Source organism: Strongylocentrotus purpuratus, unplaced genomic scaffold (genome assembly GCF_000002235.5).
Source record: "Strongylocentrotus purpuratus isolate Spur 01 unplaced genomic scaffold, Spur_5.0 spur5_scaffold_20, whole genome shotgun sequence".
Lineage (NCBI taxonomy): Eukaryota > Metazoa > Echinodermata > Echinoidea > Camarodonta > Strongylocentrotidae > Strongylocentrotus > Strongylocentrotus purpuratus.
Genome location: NW_022145606.1, coordinates 44725683 through 44744859, shown reverse-complemented (window position 1 = coordinate 44744859; position 19177 = coordinate 44725683). Strand labels below are relative to the sequence as shown.

General features: G+C 39.7%; 1 protein-coding gene across 1 annotated transcript in view; it reads right to left on the bottom strand.

Annotated features, from left to right (window-relative positions):
* The window catches only part of LOC590663 (calcineurin-binding protein cabin-1), a 48056-nt gene that overhangs the window by 9382 nt on the left and 19497 nt on the right, over positions 1-19177 (bottom strand). Inside the window, exons 19-39 of the mRNA XM_030993449.1 lie at positions 18707-18819; positions 18010-18184; positions 16866-17091; positions 16164-16289; positions 15698-15828; positions 14859-14929; positions 14275-14449; positions 13413-13627; positions 12334-12458; positions 10841-11017; positions 8822-8959; positions 7953-8160; positions 7354-7595; positions 6113-6175; positions 5301-5415; positions 4367-4528; positions 3629-3832; positions 3050-3139; positions 2011-2177; positions 919-1091; positions 4-249 (exon numbers count right to left, since the gene is read on the bottom strand). Coding sequence (XP_030849309.1) covers positions 4-249; positions 919-1091; positions 2011-2177; positions 3050-3139; positions 3629-3832; positions 4367-4528; positions 5301-5415; positions 6113-6175; positions 7354-7595; positions 7953-8160; positions 8822-8959; positions 10841-11017; positions 12334-12458; positions 13413-13627; positions 14275-14449; positions 14859-14929; positions 15698-15828; positions 16164-16289; positions 16866-17091; positions 18010-18184; positions 18707-18819 — 3342 coding nt within the window. The remainder of the gene's footprint in view (positions 1-3; positions 250-918; positions 1092-2010; positions 2178-3049; positions 3140-3628; positions 3833-4366; positions 4529-5300; positions 5416-6112; positions 6176-7353; positions 7596-7952; positions 8161-8821; positions 8960-10840; positions 11018-12333; positions 12459-13412; positions 13628-14274; positions 14450-14858; positions 14930-15697; positions 15829-16163; positions 16290-16865; positions 17092-18009; positions 18185-18706; positions 18820-19177) is intronic.

Here is a 19177-nt window from a genome sequence, read left to right as displayed (position 1 = left end):
TACCTTTTTCAGGCTGTTTAGCATCGGAAACTCCTCCACTCATCCCATCTTCACCTCTTGTCTTCCCGTCCTCTCCCATCCCTACAATAGAGGGCGTTCCATCGGGCGTGGTTGGAACGGCTTGCGCCTCTGCCGCAGATAGGGCACGACGGGCTGGGACGGGGCGCAACGTAATCGTGCTCCGCTGGGCGGAGAGGAAGGACGACATGCTCTCGTCACCAGAGAAAATGTCACTCTCGGAAGCAGTGTCTGCAAAATTGGTTTCAATAGTTTTAAGGAGTTTCATGGAAGAGACGTCTTTCAAGGGGATTGGTCCAAGGAATTTTTTCTAACTTCTTTTCTTGCATAGAATATGCTGGGCCCTTTGCACAAAACTTACCATTGATGGTAACTTGGCCATCAATGGTAACTACCATGGAAAATTTGATTTTGATTGGCTGTTGAGTCCTGTTACCACGGTAGTTGCCATTGATGGCAAAGTTACCATCAATGGTAAGTTTTATGCAACGGACCCTGATCGTGTAGTCAAATTATGTATGGAGCTATAGCAAATTGAGGTTTGCAACAACAACAAAAAGTCCTTGTAGTAGTTCCCTTACATCTGAAATATAGCAAAACATGTAGGGACTCTTGCTCTTTGCTTCCTAATAAACAAATAAAATGAAAACCTCTAGAAAAAATAATGAAGATATTAACCCTTCCCCATACATGTACATGTAGGTTTCAACCTTACAAGCTAAAGGAATATCTCGATACAAAGTTAGGAATATATATCTTGTAAAAGAGGGAGTAAGATAGAGTTTGTGTGTGTGTGTGTGTGAGAGAGAGAGATAGAGAGAGATAGTGACAGTGAGAGATAGAAAGAGTGAGAGAGAGTGAGAGTGAGAGAGAAAAGTGCAGAACCCAATTTTACTGTACCTGTAGTAGGTTCCTCTTGACTTGACCTAGATCTGCGGTATTTCTCATGAAGGTAGTCGTGATCCTGAGGCGTGGCAACATAGATGGGGCTGCCACGTCTCTTTGGTACCAGGCTGGGAGGCGTGTCAGGCTTGGGAGGACGTATCCTTGCATCTTGCTCAGTATCAGTTGATCTGAAGAGATAATAATAATAATAATAATGATAATATTACTCAGTTTTTATATAGCGCTATTACAATCACTAAGCGCTTGCAAACTTATTATTACCCCGGCTTTAGCTGTGCTGCCATTACAGAGCTCAAGCATTTCAAAGAATTAATTCCCGCCAGGTACCCATTTACATCCCCTGGGTTGAGTATGGCAAGTGTAGATCAATGTCTTGCCAAAGGACATTAGTGCCGCGGCAGGTCTCGAACCGCGGACCTTGTGATTGACAGCCCGGTGACTTAACCACTCGACCATGGCACCTCTAATGAAAATGAGACAAAGTGAAATCAAGGTAGTCATGATCTTGGGGTGTGGCAGCCCTCTGTGTGTTGACATAGGGGGAGTGTCAGGCTTAGAGGGGCATTTCCTTGCCTCCTGTTCAGTGTCCGTCAAGCTGTAGATAAGTTAAGCTCAAATATAAGCATAAGATATGTAGATATACAATTAAGGATCTGTACTTCCTCTCAGCCTCCTGAAAATTATCCCTGAGACAAATACTCTTTAGACAACTACCCCTAAGGACAACTTTCCCCTAGAAAAACAACCCTAAAATAAGAAAACCCTCAACTTTAACCCTCTCGACCACATACCTAACACCAACACTACATTTTTGATGAAGTGAAGTCTAGAGCAAATGTTCCAGAGATAACATAGCATCGTCAACTAAGCATCAACGCTTTGTAATTATGAATAATTCATTTTGTGAGCTGCTCCCCAGTGTGTGGACTTTTCACACACTGATGAATAAAATGTGGGACCAGCATCAAGGATGGGCAGTAATGATTCCTTATGAATAATTCATTTTGTTAGATGCTCCCACAGTGTTAATATTTCTCATACAGTATGAACAATTCTGGGTATCAGCATCAAGGAAATACAACTTACGGTTCACTACTCGGTTCTCTCTTCTTCTCCTCGGCCCTGACGAAGGGAAGCTGTGCGGCTTCTTGGACGAGGCCCTCTAGTGTTCCGTAGGCATCCAACTTGACCTTTGTACCTGGTAGCGAGCACTGGACAAGCTTCAAGATTGCTGAGTGGATCCTGAAGTACATCTACAAAAAGAAATTTTAAAAATGCCAGTCAAGTCTGTTTTAACGATCGTCTGTATAGAAAGACCACCTTTCTGGAAAGAGACCACGTAATTTATTGTTTCCCTTGAAAAAAAATTCTCATTGTAACATGTACTAAAGGAATCTGTCTACAAAGACCACTTTTTGTGTCTCCTTTGGGCGGTCGCTATGGACAGGTTTTTACTGTATTACACTGTAATTACTAGCTTGGGTTTAGCCAAGTTGCCATAAAGTATTCTCAAGTGATCTGCTCTGATTCAGGTATCTGGGAAGATGAGTACGTTTGATTGTTATGCATCCATTATATATACAGTAAGGACCCGGTTTTGATCAAGAACTTCAAGGAATGTGCACCTAAAGTATGGTAGTCCTTGAGAAGGAAGTAATGTTCCACACATGGTACTTCTTCAATGCGTTGGTCCAGGGAGGAAACCAGTATCAACATGAATGCTACTTATAAGTATCGGCTTGCATGGTGATGTAGATATACAGTAGGCTTACGGTTGCAACCCCACTACCGCAATTCGGTGACTTAAGCCCACGCATGCCAGCTATTCCCCACTCCTGTTCGAAACGTCAAGCCCCTCTCTGACCGACGCTCTAGTTCCCTTTAGAACTACAAGCTCAAAGAAAGATTACCAACAGTCCTTTTGAGGACTACACACACACACACTCAAGAAAGAAAGATTACCGACAGTCCTTTCCAGGACTCCCTGATCCTGCCCCTCTCTCACATGGTGCAACCATAAGCCTACTGTATAGTATCGACATGGTTACAATTTTATTGTCTCCACATGAATTGACAAAAGGAGTTCACAAAATGCCTGTCAACGACAGCACTAGGGTTTACTTACCTCCAAAGCTTCTAGCGAGAAGTCTGTTGGGTTGTGGTAGGGGATCTTCTTTGGGTATCTTGCCTCGCTTTCATGTAGATGATAACTCGCCTGCAAAGTTGAATAAACACAGATCAAATTATCACATTAAAATCTATCAAAAACCTTTCTCATCACCCCCCTCACCTCTCCTCCTCTCTCTGTCATAGCTGTTTTCTCTCTTGCCTCCCAGTACACTTGTGTCCAACCTGATTTTTTGTTTGTTAAATCCATGACTCTCATTTTATTTTCTCTCTCCATCTTTCAACAATGTTTATATGTTTTAAACATGCATTTTCTCTCACCCATTTCTCTCTCTCTCTGTCTCTCTCTCTCTCTCTCTCTCTCTCTCTCAGTTTCCTCCAAACACTGCAAGCCCTATGCCATGAACATTTTTTTTTTTCTCTCTCCCTCTCGTTTTTTCTCTTTTCTATTATTGGTACATAAACTTTATGGGTTTCTCCCATTCTTTCTCTTACACTCTGCTCTAAATCAGCAAACCAATCTATTCCCTTTGTCTACTTCCATCACTGAACCAATTATTCTATCTTTCCCACCTACCTTCAGATAATGACGTAAGCTCTCCTCCATGAGAAGTCTCTTTTCAGCCACCTTGCCCAGCATATAATGAACGAGCCATTCTTCATCCCCTTCGCCCTCGCACGTCGAGGCTTGCCTGAAACAGTGCTCCGCCTGCTCTAGCATCTCGGCTTGTTTCACGCTCAGAGAGGTGATGTCTTCATCACTGATCTTCAATTGATCCTTCTGTAATTGACAAAGAAATCAGAGAGACAAGGGTGATAGTAAGAGTTAACAAAAAAGGTTTTGATGAGAAAAAAAAGAAAAAAGAGAAATCTGAGCAAAGTGAAGCGTTCACTCAAGCCATGAAAAAATTGCACCTCACCCACCTTCCCCCCCCCCCCACCCATTTTAAAACGGATTTAAATCGATCTCAGGGACTATCCATTTTGGGGGAAAAAAAATTCAAAAAAAAAAACAACTCAACAACAACAAACAAACAAAAATCAGGAGAAAAACAAATTTAACAACAGACAAACAAAAATCAGGAAAAATTGGGAGAAAAAAATAATCTATAAACAGCTTTAAATGGGAAAATATCAGGCCTGCAGAGAATATAATAATCAAATTTCTTATGTATTGAACAGTCTAACATCTCTCATTTTGGTTTTATGGCATCTCTTGAGCTCGCTGGAAACACATCACAATGCTGCCACCCTAAAATACAAATATATTTGATGGAAATATTGAAAGATATAGTCACTGATTTGTAAATCATACCTGCTTGATTTGTCTGGAGGCGTGTGAATGGAGGATGTAAGCGTAGGAACCATACTCAATCCATAGGGCATAGTTTGTAGCGTCGATCTCTAGAGCTCGCTTGAAGCATCGCAGAGCTGCTACTCCGTGCTTGAAGATCGGTCCATCGCTCTTGGTGTCAGTCTAGTATTAAAAAATAAAAATAAAATCATTAAAGTGGGACTGCACTACTTGTAGCTACTTGCGCCCTCTATATAGCAAACAATGCCTAAGCGGTACCTATTGGTCCCCCATGATCCTCTTTTTTAATGTTATTACACATTATAACATCCGGGTTGAGAGAGACAAGTGAAGATAAAATACCATATCCGAGGTAAAACAATGCTACAATGTTGCACTTTTTCCAGAGAAAAAAAAAATCCTTGAACTTTAACCCTTCATACATAAAAATAACAAGGCACCTCAGGGTGGACTTCTCCTAGACAGAGATGCCAACTTTCGTCAACAAAAAAAAGTATTCTTAAGAGCAAATAACAGTATTTTGGGACAAAAAAGTACTTTTGAAAAAAATCTCTCACCTTAACATATCGCCCAATTGAGCAGCTTAAAAAAACGGCAGTACCACGTGTACGTACCTGGATCTGAGCGCGACGTGCATACGGTACACGTGGGTTGTTCGCAATGTGGGCAGTTTGGGGCCCGTATCACCAAACCTGCGTGCATCGTTTGAATACATAGGTGCATAATACACTTACGACACAAAGCTCATGATCGGAAATTAAGAAAAACATCAATAAAAAAAATATTAAAAAAATAAAAAACTTAACAAAACATATAAAAATCGTACTGCCGTATTCATACATGTAGCAAAAAAAGAGAACAAATACGACAAAAACGGAACAGTTGGCATCTCTGCCTAGAGCAACATATCTTTAGAACACTAAGGCATACTTACAGAGTTGTTCAGTTTGAGATCCAGTCGTCCGACACGAGCTAGGGCCATGCCTGCCCAGCTGTCCAGGCGATCTGGAGATACACATAGGTCGTGGAGATAGAACTTGATCGCTTTCCTAAATTGAAGAGAAAACGGTGAATTCAACATGTGATAGATAATGCGCAATATTGCAGTGATTTGCTACAAACTATGATAATTGAGGATGGTGATGACGATAATAATGTTGAGGATGATGATGATGAAGACAATAACGATGATGATTATGATGATGGGGGTGGTGTTGATGATAATAATTATTGTGAAAATGATGATGATGATGATAATGATGATTGTGATGATGATGGTGATGACGATTGTGATTATGAAAATAATGATAATGATGATGGTGAGGATGATGGTGATGATGGTGAAGATAAGAATGATAACGTTCGTTCGTTCGTGTCTCCTTAGATCAAGATTAATGTAATCTTGATCTTCGGAGTAGTTGCTACAATCGGCCGTGTCAGACACGTTGCCCCGGGTGCGAGATAGGGCTCTTGTAGTGGGCCCCCATTTAAAACAATTATACAATAACAGTTAACATTACATTTAATTAATAGAATGATAACGAAAACAATACTAACCATAAAAGTCATATATGGAAGTAAAATGTGCTAGTATTTACATGAAATGTTCATTACGAGTAAAACCATTTAACCCATGGCCTACTGGAACCGAGTGGTCCCTGTATTAAGCCTATGGGAATAAGAGAATTCAGTAGTCAACAGGTTAAGACATTAATATAGACCTGTTATCACAGTAACATCACTTACCCGAAATCTTTATTCTTGAAGTGGAAGTCAGCCAGCAGATAGTAGAGCTCCTTGACCACAGAGCTAAAATGCAACAGAAAAAAAGAAGACAAAACAAAAGGTTCCATGAGAGAAGTCTTGGTCTAGATCTAAATCATAAACAGGTCCTATAGTTACGATTCCAATTATCCCTGGATGGGTACTAGACTATTCTCAAGACATGTATCTTGATTTCTGGTCTTTACTGATCTTCAGGTCCAGGTCCTCTCTCTCTTCATCTCTCTTTCTTTTCTCTAGCACACAACTTTTGTTTCTATCTCCCAAATGTCTTCTGTTTCTATTTCCCTCTTTTCTCATAAACAATACATCCTTCTTTTTTTCTATTCTTATTACAACTATAGATCACTGGTCCCATTTTCTAGACAATCCGCTTCTTCTCTTTATCGACACATCTCTCTTCCTCGTTCTGTCTCATAACTTTTCATCGTTCTGTCTCATAACTTTTCATCGCATGCTTGAAATAATCATACTTGGAAACATTGAAACCCTTCAGGTAGTGCTGGTGCCTTCTCCTTGCCCCCATCCACGTAGCCCTAGACCAGTTCCAGAGCGTTCTCCAGCTTGGCATCTTGCAAGATGACCTCACTGACCTCTCTCTCCGTATACCTTCATTTCCTTTATGTCTCTATCCCATTTTCACCTAGCAGCTAGAGAGCTTTAAAGCAGGCCTCAAAATGATATTTTTTTCTTCAAGCAAATGTGTAGTCCAGGACCAGTGGAGAAGCGTGCGCCTTTGAATTTTTGAAACAGATAAACGGCGCCATACAAGTGCTGTAGATCATCATCATCATCATCATCTTTCTCTCTTTTCACTCATGTTTCTTGTCCTTCATGCTATGCCCGTTTTGTCTTCTCTTCTTCTTATATATATATATATATATATATATAAATAAAATATATAAAATGCTCTTCCTCATTCTATATCTCATCCCCATCAGTTTTCATCACATTCTTCAAAACCCATACCTTGGACCGAAGAACCCTTCTACAGTCAAACCTGCTTTAGTGACCACCTCTCAACAAAGACCACCTCTCTACAAAGGCCACATTTTTTGTTTCCCTTGAAAACGGTTTCTCATTGAATCATGTACTAAAAGAACCTGTCTACAAAGGCCATTTTTTGTGTTTCGCTTGGGCGGTCGTTATAGACAGGTTTGACTGTTTATCCTATCACTTTTTATCTCATTCTTCAAAACCCATACCTTGGACCTATGAACCCTTCAGGTATCGCTGGTGCATTCTCGTTGCTCCCGTCAACGTAGCCCTGGACCAGTTCCAGAGCGTTCTCAGGCCTTGCGTCTTGCGGGATGACCTTAGAGATCTTGAGCAAGAGGCCTTCCAGCTCAGCGGACATGGAGCTGGTCTTGTAGCTGTCAAACTCTGGGAAGATCTTGGGCTTGAAGTAGTCGAAGATGTAGCAGCAGTTGGACCAGTCGAGTTGGACCTGGAATCAGAACAAAATAAGATCCAAGACAATTACAGTCAATGTCACCTCGCCCACAAACTTTACAATGGCAACCATCAACACAGGGATACTTGTAAGGGCTCTGAATCTTAGATAGTGTGCAAAATCATGGAATATAGGTTTTATTCAAATATGAAAAACAAAATGGCGGAGATTAGAAAGTGCTTTATCCAAACTCATCTCTATAGCTAAATAGTCTTGTAGATGTCGTGTCTTGGTTTTTGCTTGGTAGGTTGTCCATAAAGACAGAATAAACATTGCTCGAAGATGTGTGAAATTAATTCAAATGCCAAAATCAAAATGGCGGAGTTTAGAAAGTGCTTTATCTAGGCTCACCTCTATAGCTCCGTGGTCCTGAAGATGTCTGGTCTTGGTCTTCTTGGTAGGGTGTCCGTAAAGACAGAAGAAACACTGTTCCAAAGTGTGCTTGAGGTCACTGAAGAATGGATGTCTCTCGTCTTCAGAGTACTTGCCCAGTTCGGTGCTCAGGACGCGGATGTAGAGCTTCAGAAGGGCACCATCGCAGTTACAACACCAGGTTTGTCTGGCAGGAAGAAGAAGAAGCAATGAAATATCATGAAATGCACAGATCTAATACTCTTATGTACTTACACATGTCAAACTCTCTACATAATACAAAAAGCCTACATGATGAAAAAATTTGTTGTTTAAAATTGAAACCCCCATTTGACTTTTATCACTTCTAGAGCTAAGCACACAGTACATGTAAATACTAGCGCTATACATTGTAATCCCCCCCTACTAATTGATATATTTGGTAAATTATCATATCGATCCGGCCTGGATAGATATCGCGTAGTCCCATATACATCTTTCTGTGTACAGTGCTTGTAACTTTACCAAGAGTGGGCCAAATTTCTTATCATTTTGATGATTCCAGAACCTTGCAGTACACACCAATACTAATATGCTGGATGATCAACCTTTTCTGATTGATTCCACAACGTTTCTTTCACAATGCAATCGCATGACCAGAACTGGTCTATACCTTTAATGAGAGCTTTTCATAATGTAGTTCAAACTTTCCAACTATAGCAATAATTATATTCCATTTTCCCTGGCCGCTGGATTTGAAGTACACATATAAATATGCATCATCTCCACTCCCCTGCAAAATGGGATTGAAGATTCAGTTACATTTACACAAATTACCTTCCTAGATACATTTACACAGTTCAATTTACCTTCCTAGATAGTCATGTGCGTTCTCCAGCAGCATGAGGGACGACGGTAACATCGGGACTGTGCTCGGTGAATGAATACCCTCTTCACCCTCATGGTCAGACGAGGGCAGGCTTTTAGCTGCGAGGTGATCTTCCTCACTATAAAGCGTAAAAAGAGTCAAATTCAATCGTTTATTGATAATACTCATATTCCGCTTTTATATAATTTAATAATTCCGTTCATTCATACTCTACTCGCATATCTGGAAACTTCCATCTTACAAACCCCAAATTATCAATAACACACGAATCTGTTAGACATTCTGGCCCGGACATTTGGAATGATTTACCCGACAACATAAAGTCTTGTTCAACCATCTACTCCTTAAAAGCTACACCTAAAACGACAAATAATACAATCATATGCTCCCCTCTCTTTAAATTAGTATAACAAAACCGTGACTTAATTATTCTTTATCATGCAACTGCTCACTGCACCTGCACTTGCACCGCACCCTCTTGGTCACTCAGTTTTTTCGAAGAGAGTTATGTCGCCAATTCTTTTACGAGGCCGCCATCCATTTCCAGCCTAACCGCTCACGATGGTGGTCTCCTGCGTTCCAAATTACCTCTCTAATTTATTGAAAATATTTCATATTTCTTATGTTATTGTATGCTTCGTACATGTTTATCGAATGATATAATTGTACATGATTTTTCATTTAATTATTTTTGTAAACATTGTATTCATTGTATTTGTTATTGTTCGAAATTTTGTACTTTGACTTTGAATTTGTATATTTTTGAACGCAGAAATAAAATCAATCAATCAATCAATCAATATAGCGCTCAATTCATCGATGTCTCTTCATGCTTCACAGATATGTTATTACCTGTCATTGGATTTAGGCTTGCCCACACACAATGTTGAGCATTCCAGCCAGGCGTCATTTAGGCGCACACTTGCTCATCTAGCCACATTAATTTTTGTATCTTTACGGGGTACTCATTTAACACCTGGGTGGAGAGTGGCAAATGTAGATTAACATTAGTGCTGCGGCCGGGTTTGTGTGTATGTGTAATTGGGTTTTTACAGTCGTGTATCAATCAGATATGAATATTTCTTTCTAGGGATCGACCTTTAATGTCACCATCCAAAAGACGTGACTCATTTTGGAACCTGGGTCCATCTGTGCAGGTTTGTAGGCGAAGACAGAGAGAGATGTCCTTGAAGTAAATGAGGTTCATTATAAATTTCTTAATAATAATAATAATAGTGGGTTCTTGAATAGCGCTCAGGTCAGTCAGACTTGACCCTCCTGGCGCTCCCGATTATTACCCTGGCTTTAGCACGGCTGCCATACGGCGCTCTAGCATTTCAAGGAATAAATTCCTACCAGGTATTCTTCTTTGAAAGCTAATGCAAATGTTATTACTGGTCCCATTTATTTAGAATTTTCAAAATTTTTATAAAAAGGGTTGGATTGCCCTATGAATATTTGATATCTATTTTGCTCTTGCAGTTGAATATGAGAGCAGAAATCATTACGTGACAACAGCTCAGCAAGCGTAAACATGCACACACGCGCCCACATATACCGGTACACCACACCCATCGACAATAAATTATCAGTACATTATCATTATTAGTTCACGTTTGTACTTAAAGGATTAAAATACAGTCTAAGATCTTCGCGAGCAGTTTCATTGTAATAAATCATGAAATTCCCAGGGATTGCGTGTAAATAAAAAATATGCTACATGGCAGGTATATCACGGCTGATTTTCCATTGAATTAAGTTCCCAATTATAGGGCTAACCTCGATCACAACTTTTACCAAGACTGGCAGTACACACCAAAACTTCTTTGCTACATGATCGACTTTCCCTGATCGATTCTACACCGTTTCTTTCACAATGCAATCACATGACCAGAACTCAACTTTATCTTTAAGCTCCCAATTAATCACTTTGTGTCTCTCTCAGGTGGTCTACCTAAGTGGATTTCACTGTATTCTGATTATGAGAAATGCTGCTTACTACTTGATGGTATGGTAGAGTACAACCCATGGCATGACCGACGTTGCATTGGTCGTTTCATTGACGTCGGCCTGGTACATGGTCCATTCAATGATCTTGATTAGGACATTGACTGCCTTCCTCAGTAATCCTGTTCCTCCTACACCGAGGGAGCTGATCTCACACGACTCAAACGCTCTAGGAAATTGAAGAAGAAATTTCTTTAAAGCCCCACTGCACTACTTATGGCTACTTGCGCCCTCTATATAGCAAACATTGCCTAATCGGTGACCATTGGTCCCCCACATAGAACTTTGTTTGCCTTCCTCAGTAAACCGGTCCCTCCTACACCCAGAGAGCTGATCTCACACGACTCAAACGTTCTAGGAAATTGAAGAAGATCCAAACGTTATCAGAAATTTCTTTGAAGCCCTACTGCACTAATTATAGCTACTTGTGCCCTCTATATAGCAAACAATGCCTAATCAGTGCCTGTTGATCTCCCATATTCCTCTTTTTTTCTTATGTTAATTGAGAACTGATTTGATGAGATAACCACTTGTCAGTGACCTTGCAGGGAGGTCTAATCCCCCTCGGCCAAACTAGTACAGATGGGCTTTAAAATAGGAGGAATGGAAGAGATTTTGATACCAAGGGAAGATTTTTTTGAAGAAAACATAGAAGTTGGTTTGCCTTCCTCAATAATCATGTGCCAGAGAACTGATTTCACAAGATTCAAACGCTCTAGAAAGGTAAAGAGAAAAGTTCACAAATTATTTGTCCTGGGGGGTGTTTCACAAAGATCCTAAGTTGAACTTATCTCTAAGTTGGACTTAAAAAATATGGAAAGCCATTAGCATCTTTGAAAATATTTTGTAAAAGTTATTTTGAAAGGCATTCATTGTTTATTGAAATTATTCATATTTTCTATCATCAAGGAGATTTCATGTTTTGGATGTGGAATTAATAAAAAGTCTAAAATACTTGAATTTCTGCTTTTGAATATATTTCATTTAAAGACTCCAATGGCTGTCCATAATTTTTAAGTCCAACTTAGAGTTAAGTTCTACTTAGGATCTTTGTAAAACACCCCCCTGATGGTGCAACTAAACATGCATTGAAAATTCCATTTCACAAGAAAAATCTCTGACCAAAGCAAAAAATTGTGCAAGTTTAATATTGATACATACTATTCATGACCAAATCTGACTTCACAATTCCTGAAACCCTCTCCAATTTCAACATAAATTCTTGCCCACAAAATTATGCAGCATCAAAAGTATGAGAGTTAAAAAGATTTAAAAGCAGTGAAAAGATAAAAGAGTAAACCAATATCTGTACTACTCTGAACATGCTAATGCTTTTTAATTGGAAATTAAAATAAAGGTTACTATTGATGCTACATGTGCTTGTACAGCTAGCATATTCCTTAGGAAGACCTCTGAACAGATTCTTGACTTGAAAGAACCATGCATGGTCTTGACAGAAATTTTAGGGCAATTCATCAGACTTACTTTTGAAGATGGGTAAGTGTTTTGTTGAGTGTTTCGAGCCAGAGTTGATGAAAGACTTGCATCCCTTCTCTCTGGACACCTTGCCATGTCTCGACCATACCCAGGACACAGCAGAATATACTCTCCTGAAACATTGAAATGAAAATAATTTTTAAAAACCATGTTACATATAATAATAATAATATATTACATTTATATAGTGCTTAATACAAAGTTTCTAAGCGCTTAACAAAAATAAAATTAAAGTAATGTTAACTTACAAATTACAATAATATAATACATGATACATAATTATAATAACAAATTCTAATAACAATCATACAATAATAATAGTTAATATTTACATAACGCTTCATAGTTGAATATTCTTAGCATACCATTTTAAATACTCTTAGAACACATTCAGAGTTTGACACAATTTCATCTTTAGCTTAAATTACAACTGAATTTGAGCTCTCTCTCCCCACTTTCTTTCTCTCTCTCTCTCTCTCTCTCTTTCTCTCTGCCATGTCCCTTCCATACCAAGAACACAGCACAACGTACTGTCCTGGATTATTAAAAGAAAAACAGGCAGAGGGGGTGGATGCAATATTTCAAAGATTCTTGGAACACATTTAGAATTTGACACAAATTTATTTTCAGCCTAAATTACAATTTAATTTTAAATTTCTCTCTATTCCCTTCTCCCCCTCTCTCTCTCTCTTTCTCCTCTTTCTCCCACCTCGTTTTCTCTTCATATCTATTTTTATAGGATAAAATGGCCTTACTAGAAACATATGGTAATACAAGAAAATTATCAGCATTGCCAATTTAAAAAACAAGGACGATCTTGTCAATTGGTTCTTTTTCTGATGAGATATGTAAATGCCACAATGAAATCTTTATCATCATTTTTCTTCTAATTTACACTCTCTGGCCCTTCAAACAACTTCCTGCCCTGAAATTATCTAGGGATAAAAAAACTATTTTTGTTGTTGTTGTTGATTGGTCCCTTTAAAGTCTATTTGACACCAAAGGGGACTTCCCCTCTAACACAAAATGGGACTTCCCCTCTAACACCAAAGGGTGCTTCCCCTCACCTTGGCATCCTTGAGTTCCATCTGTGACTGGATGAGTAGTAGTAGCTGAGAGCACCTCTCGGGTGTGTTCTCAGGGCGGACAGGCCTAGGGGTGTGTCTGATGGTCGGGCGGAGTAGCTCCACCACCTTGCCGTGGTCACCGGAGGCGTGGAGACGCTGGAGCTGCTCTAGGCTCTGGCAGCGCTGCAGGGACTCCACCTCGGATGTGATGCTTGCTGCAAAATGATGAATTTACCAACAATTAAAGTATAGTCAGACCTGCTTTAGTGACCACCTGTCTTCATAGACCACCTGTCACAAAGACCACCTGTTTACAAAGACTAAATATTTTGTTTCCCTTCAAAATGGTTTCTTTTTTAAACATGTCTTATAGACAACTCTCTACAAAGACCACCTGCCTATAAAGACCATTTTTAATATCTTGTACCCCTTGGGTGGTTTTATAGACAGGTTTCACTGTATTTGTATTCTTCAATCTTGAATGTTATATTCTGTGTGCAATTTTAAGAGAAAACATTCCTTGCATCTTCATTAAAAAAATAGTATTAGAAAATAAACTGAATATTACATTGCAAAAGGAAAAGAAAATAATAAATCTCAACTGCTTTTTAACACATGTATCATCTTGGTTTACAACGAACACACTGTAACACACTTGCTTCCATCTACATGTACATCGCTAGCTGAAAGCCCAAAGGACTTTTCACACATGTTTTAAATAATTTAATGCCCTTATGGTCCTAAACAGACAATAATTAGATCTTCCTTTTTTTTCTTGGAAAACATACTGGAACTTGTGGTGTCCCTCAGGGGACACTACTAGGACCATTATTGTTTTCTTTGTATGTAAATCAGACCATACCTATAGATATCAAAGCTCCATGCTTGATGTTAGCCACTGCCACCTTAGCTGGTCTCCGTTCATTGGCTCCATCCGTCTCATCCGTCTCCATCTCTTCCTCTTCCACTTTCCCTTTCTTTGCACGCTGTCTATCCTCCTTCCTTCTCTCCTCCTCTCTCATCAACACTTCCTTGCACTGGAGCAATGAAATACAATCATGGTTATTACTTTACGAAATGTCAATTGAGGATCCAATGGTGTAAAGATGGCTACTAAGACTTGAAGTGAAGTAGTACAATTTATAGAGGAGGCATTCACAAGCAGTGCTAGTGAACTAGTTTACGGTATACAGTGTGGCAGTGGTCGGCGTCTTGACCACCCACTGGACATAGCATGTATTTGCATGCTAGACAATAGACCATGATTATGCATGGCATTTGCATGCATGAGCCTAGACTCAACCCTATCCTCATTACAAACGGTAAGACATCTGAAAATGCCAGACGGAAGGGTACAAAAAACAATGTCTGCCAAGCAGATGACCACTTTCTTGTTACAGACAAAAAAAAATCAATTCAAAGTGATCAAGGAAAGTTTTGTCTTACCCTCTCAAAAGCATCTTCTCCATCAGCAGTTTTTCCAATTTGCCGATAATATCGAGCCTTCAGCCAGTAAACTGTGGAAACAAACAGGTGGAAATAATTACTAAAATTTGCACTTTCAGAGTAAATGTTATCCTTTCTGTGCAATCTACGAGTCAGAAGATGTGGAGCCTTGCAAGTAAATACTGAAATGTTTTATAATGCCATCAACTGACTGCCAATGACGAATGACTTGTAATGTGATGGTACTATTACACCTATTGATGGTACAATGAAAGGTTCCTCATTCACTACACAGGACAGGGATGAAACAATAACGGTACCGCTATACCTCTTGCTAGTATCAAAGGTCACATGTATTATGTATTGCATCAAGGTAAGTTACTTACTTAAACATGAACAAACAATGGTACCATCACACCTACCAATGGTGCGATGCAAGGCTGCCCATCCAATCCACATGACAAGATTTAATCAAAATTGGTACCACAATAACTATAGGTTGTTTTCAGTGGCTACAAGTCTGGAAGCATGTATTGCATCAGGTAACTTATTCATACATTCAACAGTACCATTACACCTACTGATGGTACAATGAAAGGTTCCCCATTCACTACACATGACAGGGTTAAAACTATAACAGTACCACTAAACCTCTTGCTAGTATCACTGGCCAAAGATCTGGAAGCATGTATTGCATCAAAATAATTTACTTGTTCATGCATGTACACACACACATACATTTATATGACAACCGTACCACCACACCTACTGATGGTACATTGAGAGGTTCCCCATTCATTTCACATGACGAGGTTAAAACATGAAATGTACCACTATACCTCTTGCCGGTATCACTGGCCACAGGTCTGGTAGCATGTATTGCATCAAGGTGAGCTCCTGGAGGTACATCATATCATCTTCATGGTGCTCTCCCCACTTGTAGGTGCAGGTTGTGGTGTTTGCACCGAGCCTGTGAAGAAGAAAGAGAAAGAGACATAAAGGCTTCGCACCAAAAGGGCTTCATTACAAACAGACATGCAATAAGTCTTCAAGGAAGAAAAATTCAAAGCTAATATTTTGAATGTAGAATCTGAGAAGGAATTCCAAAACATACAGAACAAAATATTTGTGGTGTTCCCCTGCAATACGGTTATCAATGAGAAACAACAGATGTGATACAATTCTAATTAAGCATTTATTTGGAAATTATAAAGAGGGACTACGAAGGGAGTGGTTTCTGCAACAAAACATTTTAAACTGGTGCAGAGAACACTTATGCATGTCAGGTATCTTAAGGTGACTTACATGGCTGGTGATGCGGCAGGCGTATTGCCGTTAGTCTTAGCAGACAGACACTGATCTAGGTTGAACTCCGCCGATAGAAGGCACATCATACTCATCTCACGTACAACTATTTCGTCTTCATCACAACTGCAGAAAAAGAGGAGAAAAACACAAAACAAACATACATTTTCAATGGCAACCCAATGTTTTCAACAACTTCAATTTTGTAAAAACAGAGAAACTAGAGAAACAGGAATGTGAAAGGTTGAATAAAAACACAGAAATAATAGGAGAGTTACAATCTTCACGAATTGAGAACAATGGAGACATGTAAGTCTAAATTGGAAAATTTATCTTTAGACAAAGATCAAACTGGGCACAACTCTCCCATATGCTGTGGACTAACATATCTCCTGCCTGGAGCCAGAAGGGCATTAACTCATAAACTTTTAATATTCTCTCCACAGCATCCTTTTTCTGCTCCAAATATCACAGGCCTTCTCTGACTTTAACATCAGTGAAAAGTCCCTGGCTCAAATGGAAAAAAATAGTCAATTGACTGTGATCCAAAGGGGCAAGAACTCTCCGCTTTGCATTACATTAGAATATTACTGATCTCCAAATCTCCCCTTTTCTCTCTTCTCTCTCTAGAGAGCTGTGCTAAAAACATATCAGGCTCTCTCCAACTTTAAAATCTCTGAAAAAGAGTCAGGTTTAACTTACCAGAGCAATTCAGGGAGACTGATGTGCTTTCTCAATCTCTTGTACACATCCAGATACACTGCGGCCAATCCATCAGGCCACTTCAGATCATGTTTGGCAACCAGTCTTTCCAGGTATCTGCTCATCACATCGATGATGCCATTGTTCACTTGACATTCTACCAGTAAACTGTGAACATCATCTGTTTCCATGGCTCCGAAGGAATCTCTCTCGTTTACTGGAGATTCTTTTTTTTTGGGGGGGGGATAAGAAAACAATGTTTTGAGGATAATAACAAAAATACAAATTGGGTGTATTTGGTTCAATTAATTTTCTAACCCGACTCACTTATCGTACGCTTATTGAAGATTCCATGCTAAGCTGTGATTGGTTTCCTTTTTATGTAACTGCCTCCTCTGTAATTCTTCTGAAATTCATTAGTCATCTCGCTTTGCTCCCTCTATCTCATTCCAATTCTTTATCTTCTCTTTCTTTCTCTCTCTTTCTCTCTCTCTCTCACACACACACACACACACATTTCCCAGGCTCTCTAGGATCACTGTCTTTCTCTCTAACAATTTTTCCTTCTCTTTCACTAGACCTCTTCCAGTTCTGTCTCTGTCTGTCTATTCTCTCTCTCCCTTCTTTCATCTCTTTCTCATTATCTCTACAAATCTCTTTCCTTCTTTCTTTGTGTCTCTTTCTCTGCATCTCCTTCACATCCATATATCAATATTTCTCGCTTTTCTCACTCTCTCTCTCTCTCTCCCTCGCTTTTCCTCTCTATCTCTCCCCCTTTTTCTCTATCTCACTCTCTCTACCTCTTCCTCTCTATCTCTCCCCCTTTCTCTCTATCTCACTCTCTCTCTGCCTCTTCCTATCCATCTCCCCCTTTATCTCTCTCTCTCTCTCCCTCCCTCCCCCCCCCCCCCCCCCCTCCCCTCTCTCTCTCTCTCTCTCTCTCTCTTCTCTCTCTCTCTCTCTCTCTCTCTCTCTCTCTCTTTCTCTCTCTCTCTTTCTCACCTGGCCATGTCTCTACCATACCAAGAACACAGCACAACATACTGTCCTTGATTTTTAAGAAAAACAGCAAGGGAGATAAACATAATTTTAAGAAGATTCTTGAAACACATTTGGGGTTTGACACCAGTTTTTCTTCACTCACCTCTCGCTCTCTTTACATCTATTTCCTTAGAATCCTTATCCCCTGACTTCTTGAGTTGCAGATCCTCCTCCTCGTCATCGCTGACCAGGAGAGTCGAGGGAAGGAACTGGCGGAGTACCTCAGTATAGTTTACTATCTCCTCTTCTTCTTTTTTCTTGACTGTTGTGTTGCGCACCTGCAATGAAAAAACGTTGTTGATTTGGAATAATCAAAGTAAAGTGAGACAGAACTGCCGGATTACCCCAATATTATTTACTGTCTCCTTCTTTTATCTTTTCCACTGTTGTATTGCGCACCTGTAATGAAAGAAGCATTGTTGATTTGAAACAATAAAGGTAAAGTGAGACAGAACTGATGGAGTACCACAGTATAGTTTACTGTCTCCTTCTTTTATCTTTTTCACTGTTGTATTGCGCACCTGTAATGAAAGAAGCATTGTTGATTTGAAACAATAAAGGTAAAGTGAGACAGAACTGATGGAGTACCACAGTATAGTTTACTCTCTCCTTTTTATTTTTTTTTTACTGTTGTATTGTGTATGACAGTTCTGGTGTACCGGTAATGATGGGAACCTTGTTGATACAAAATAATTAAGGGAAAGTGAGAAGGAATGTGGTCTTTGTAGACAGGTGGTCACTAAGGCAGGTTTGACCATATTTGCCATACCTAGCAACGAATAATGGGTCAGATTTCTTACCCTAGCTGAGCGGCGCTTCCCAGGGGCAGGCATGTCCCTCAGCAACCTCTTTCTCTTCTGCCCTCTCCGGCTCTTCTCTGCCTGGCTATCCTCCGCATCCATCGCAACCGCATCTTGGTTTGAAAAGGGACAGAAATACAATGTTTAATAACAATAATAGGCATATAGCGTTGTCTATCTAGAAATTATACTCCGAGATGCACATATTATCACCTCGGCTTTAGCCTAGCTGCCATTACAGTGCTCCAGCATTTCAAGGAATTAATTCCTGCCAGGTACCCATTTACCTCACCTGGGTCGAGTAAGGCAAATGAAGAGTAATGCCTTGCCAAAGGACATTAGTGCCATGTCAGGGATCGAACCAGGACCTTTGAATTTCAAGTCAAGTGCTTGAACCACTCGACTACGACACTTTTATATTGAGAGGTCACACATAGAACTAAATCCTTGTTATGTTAGAAATCTGAATTC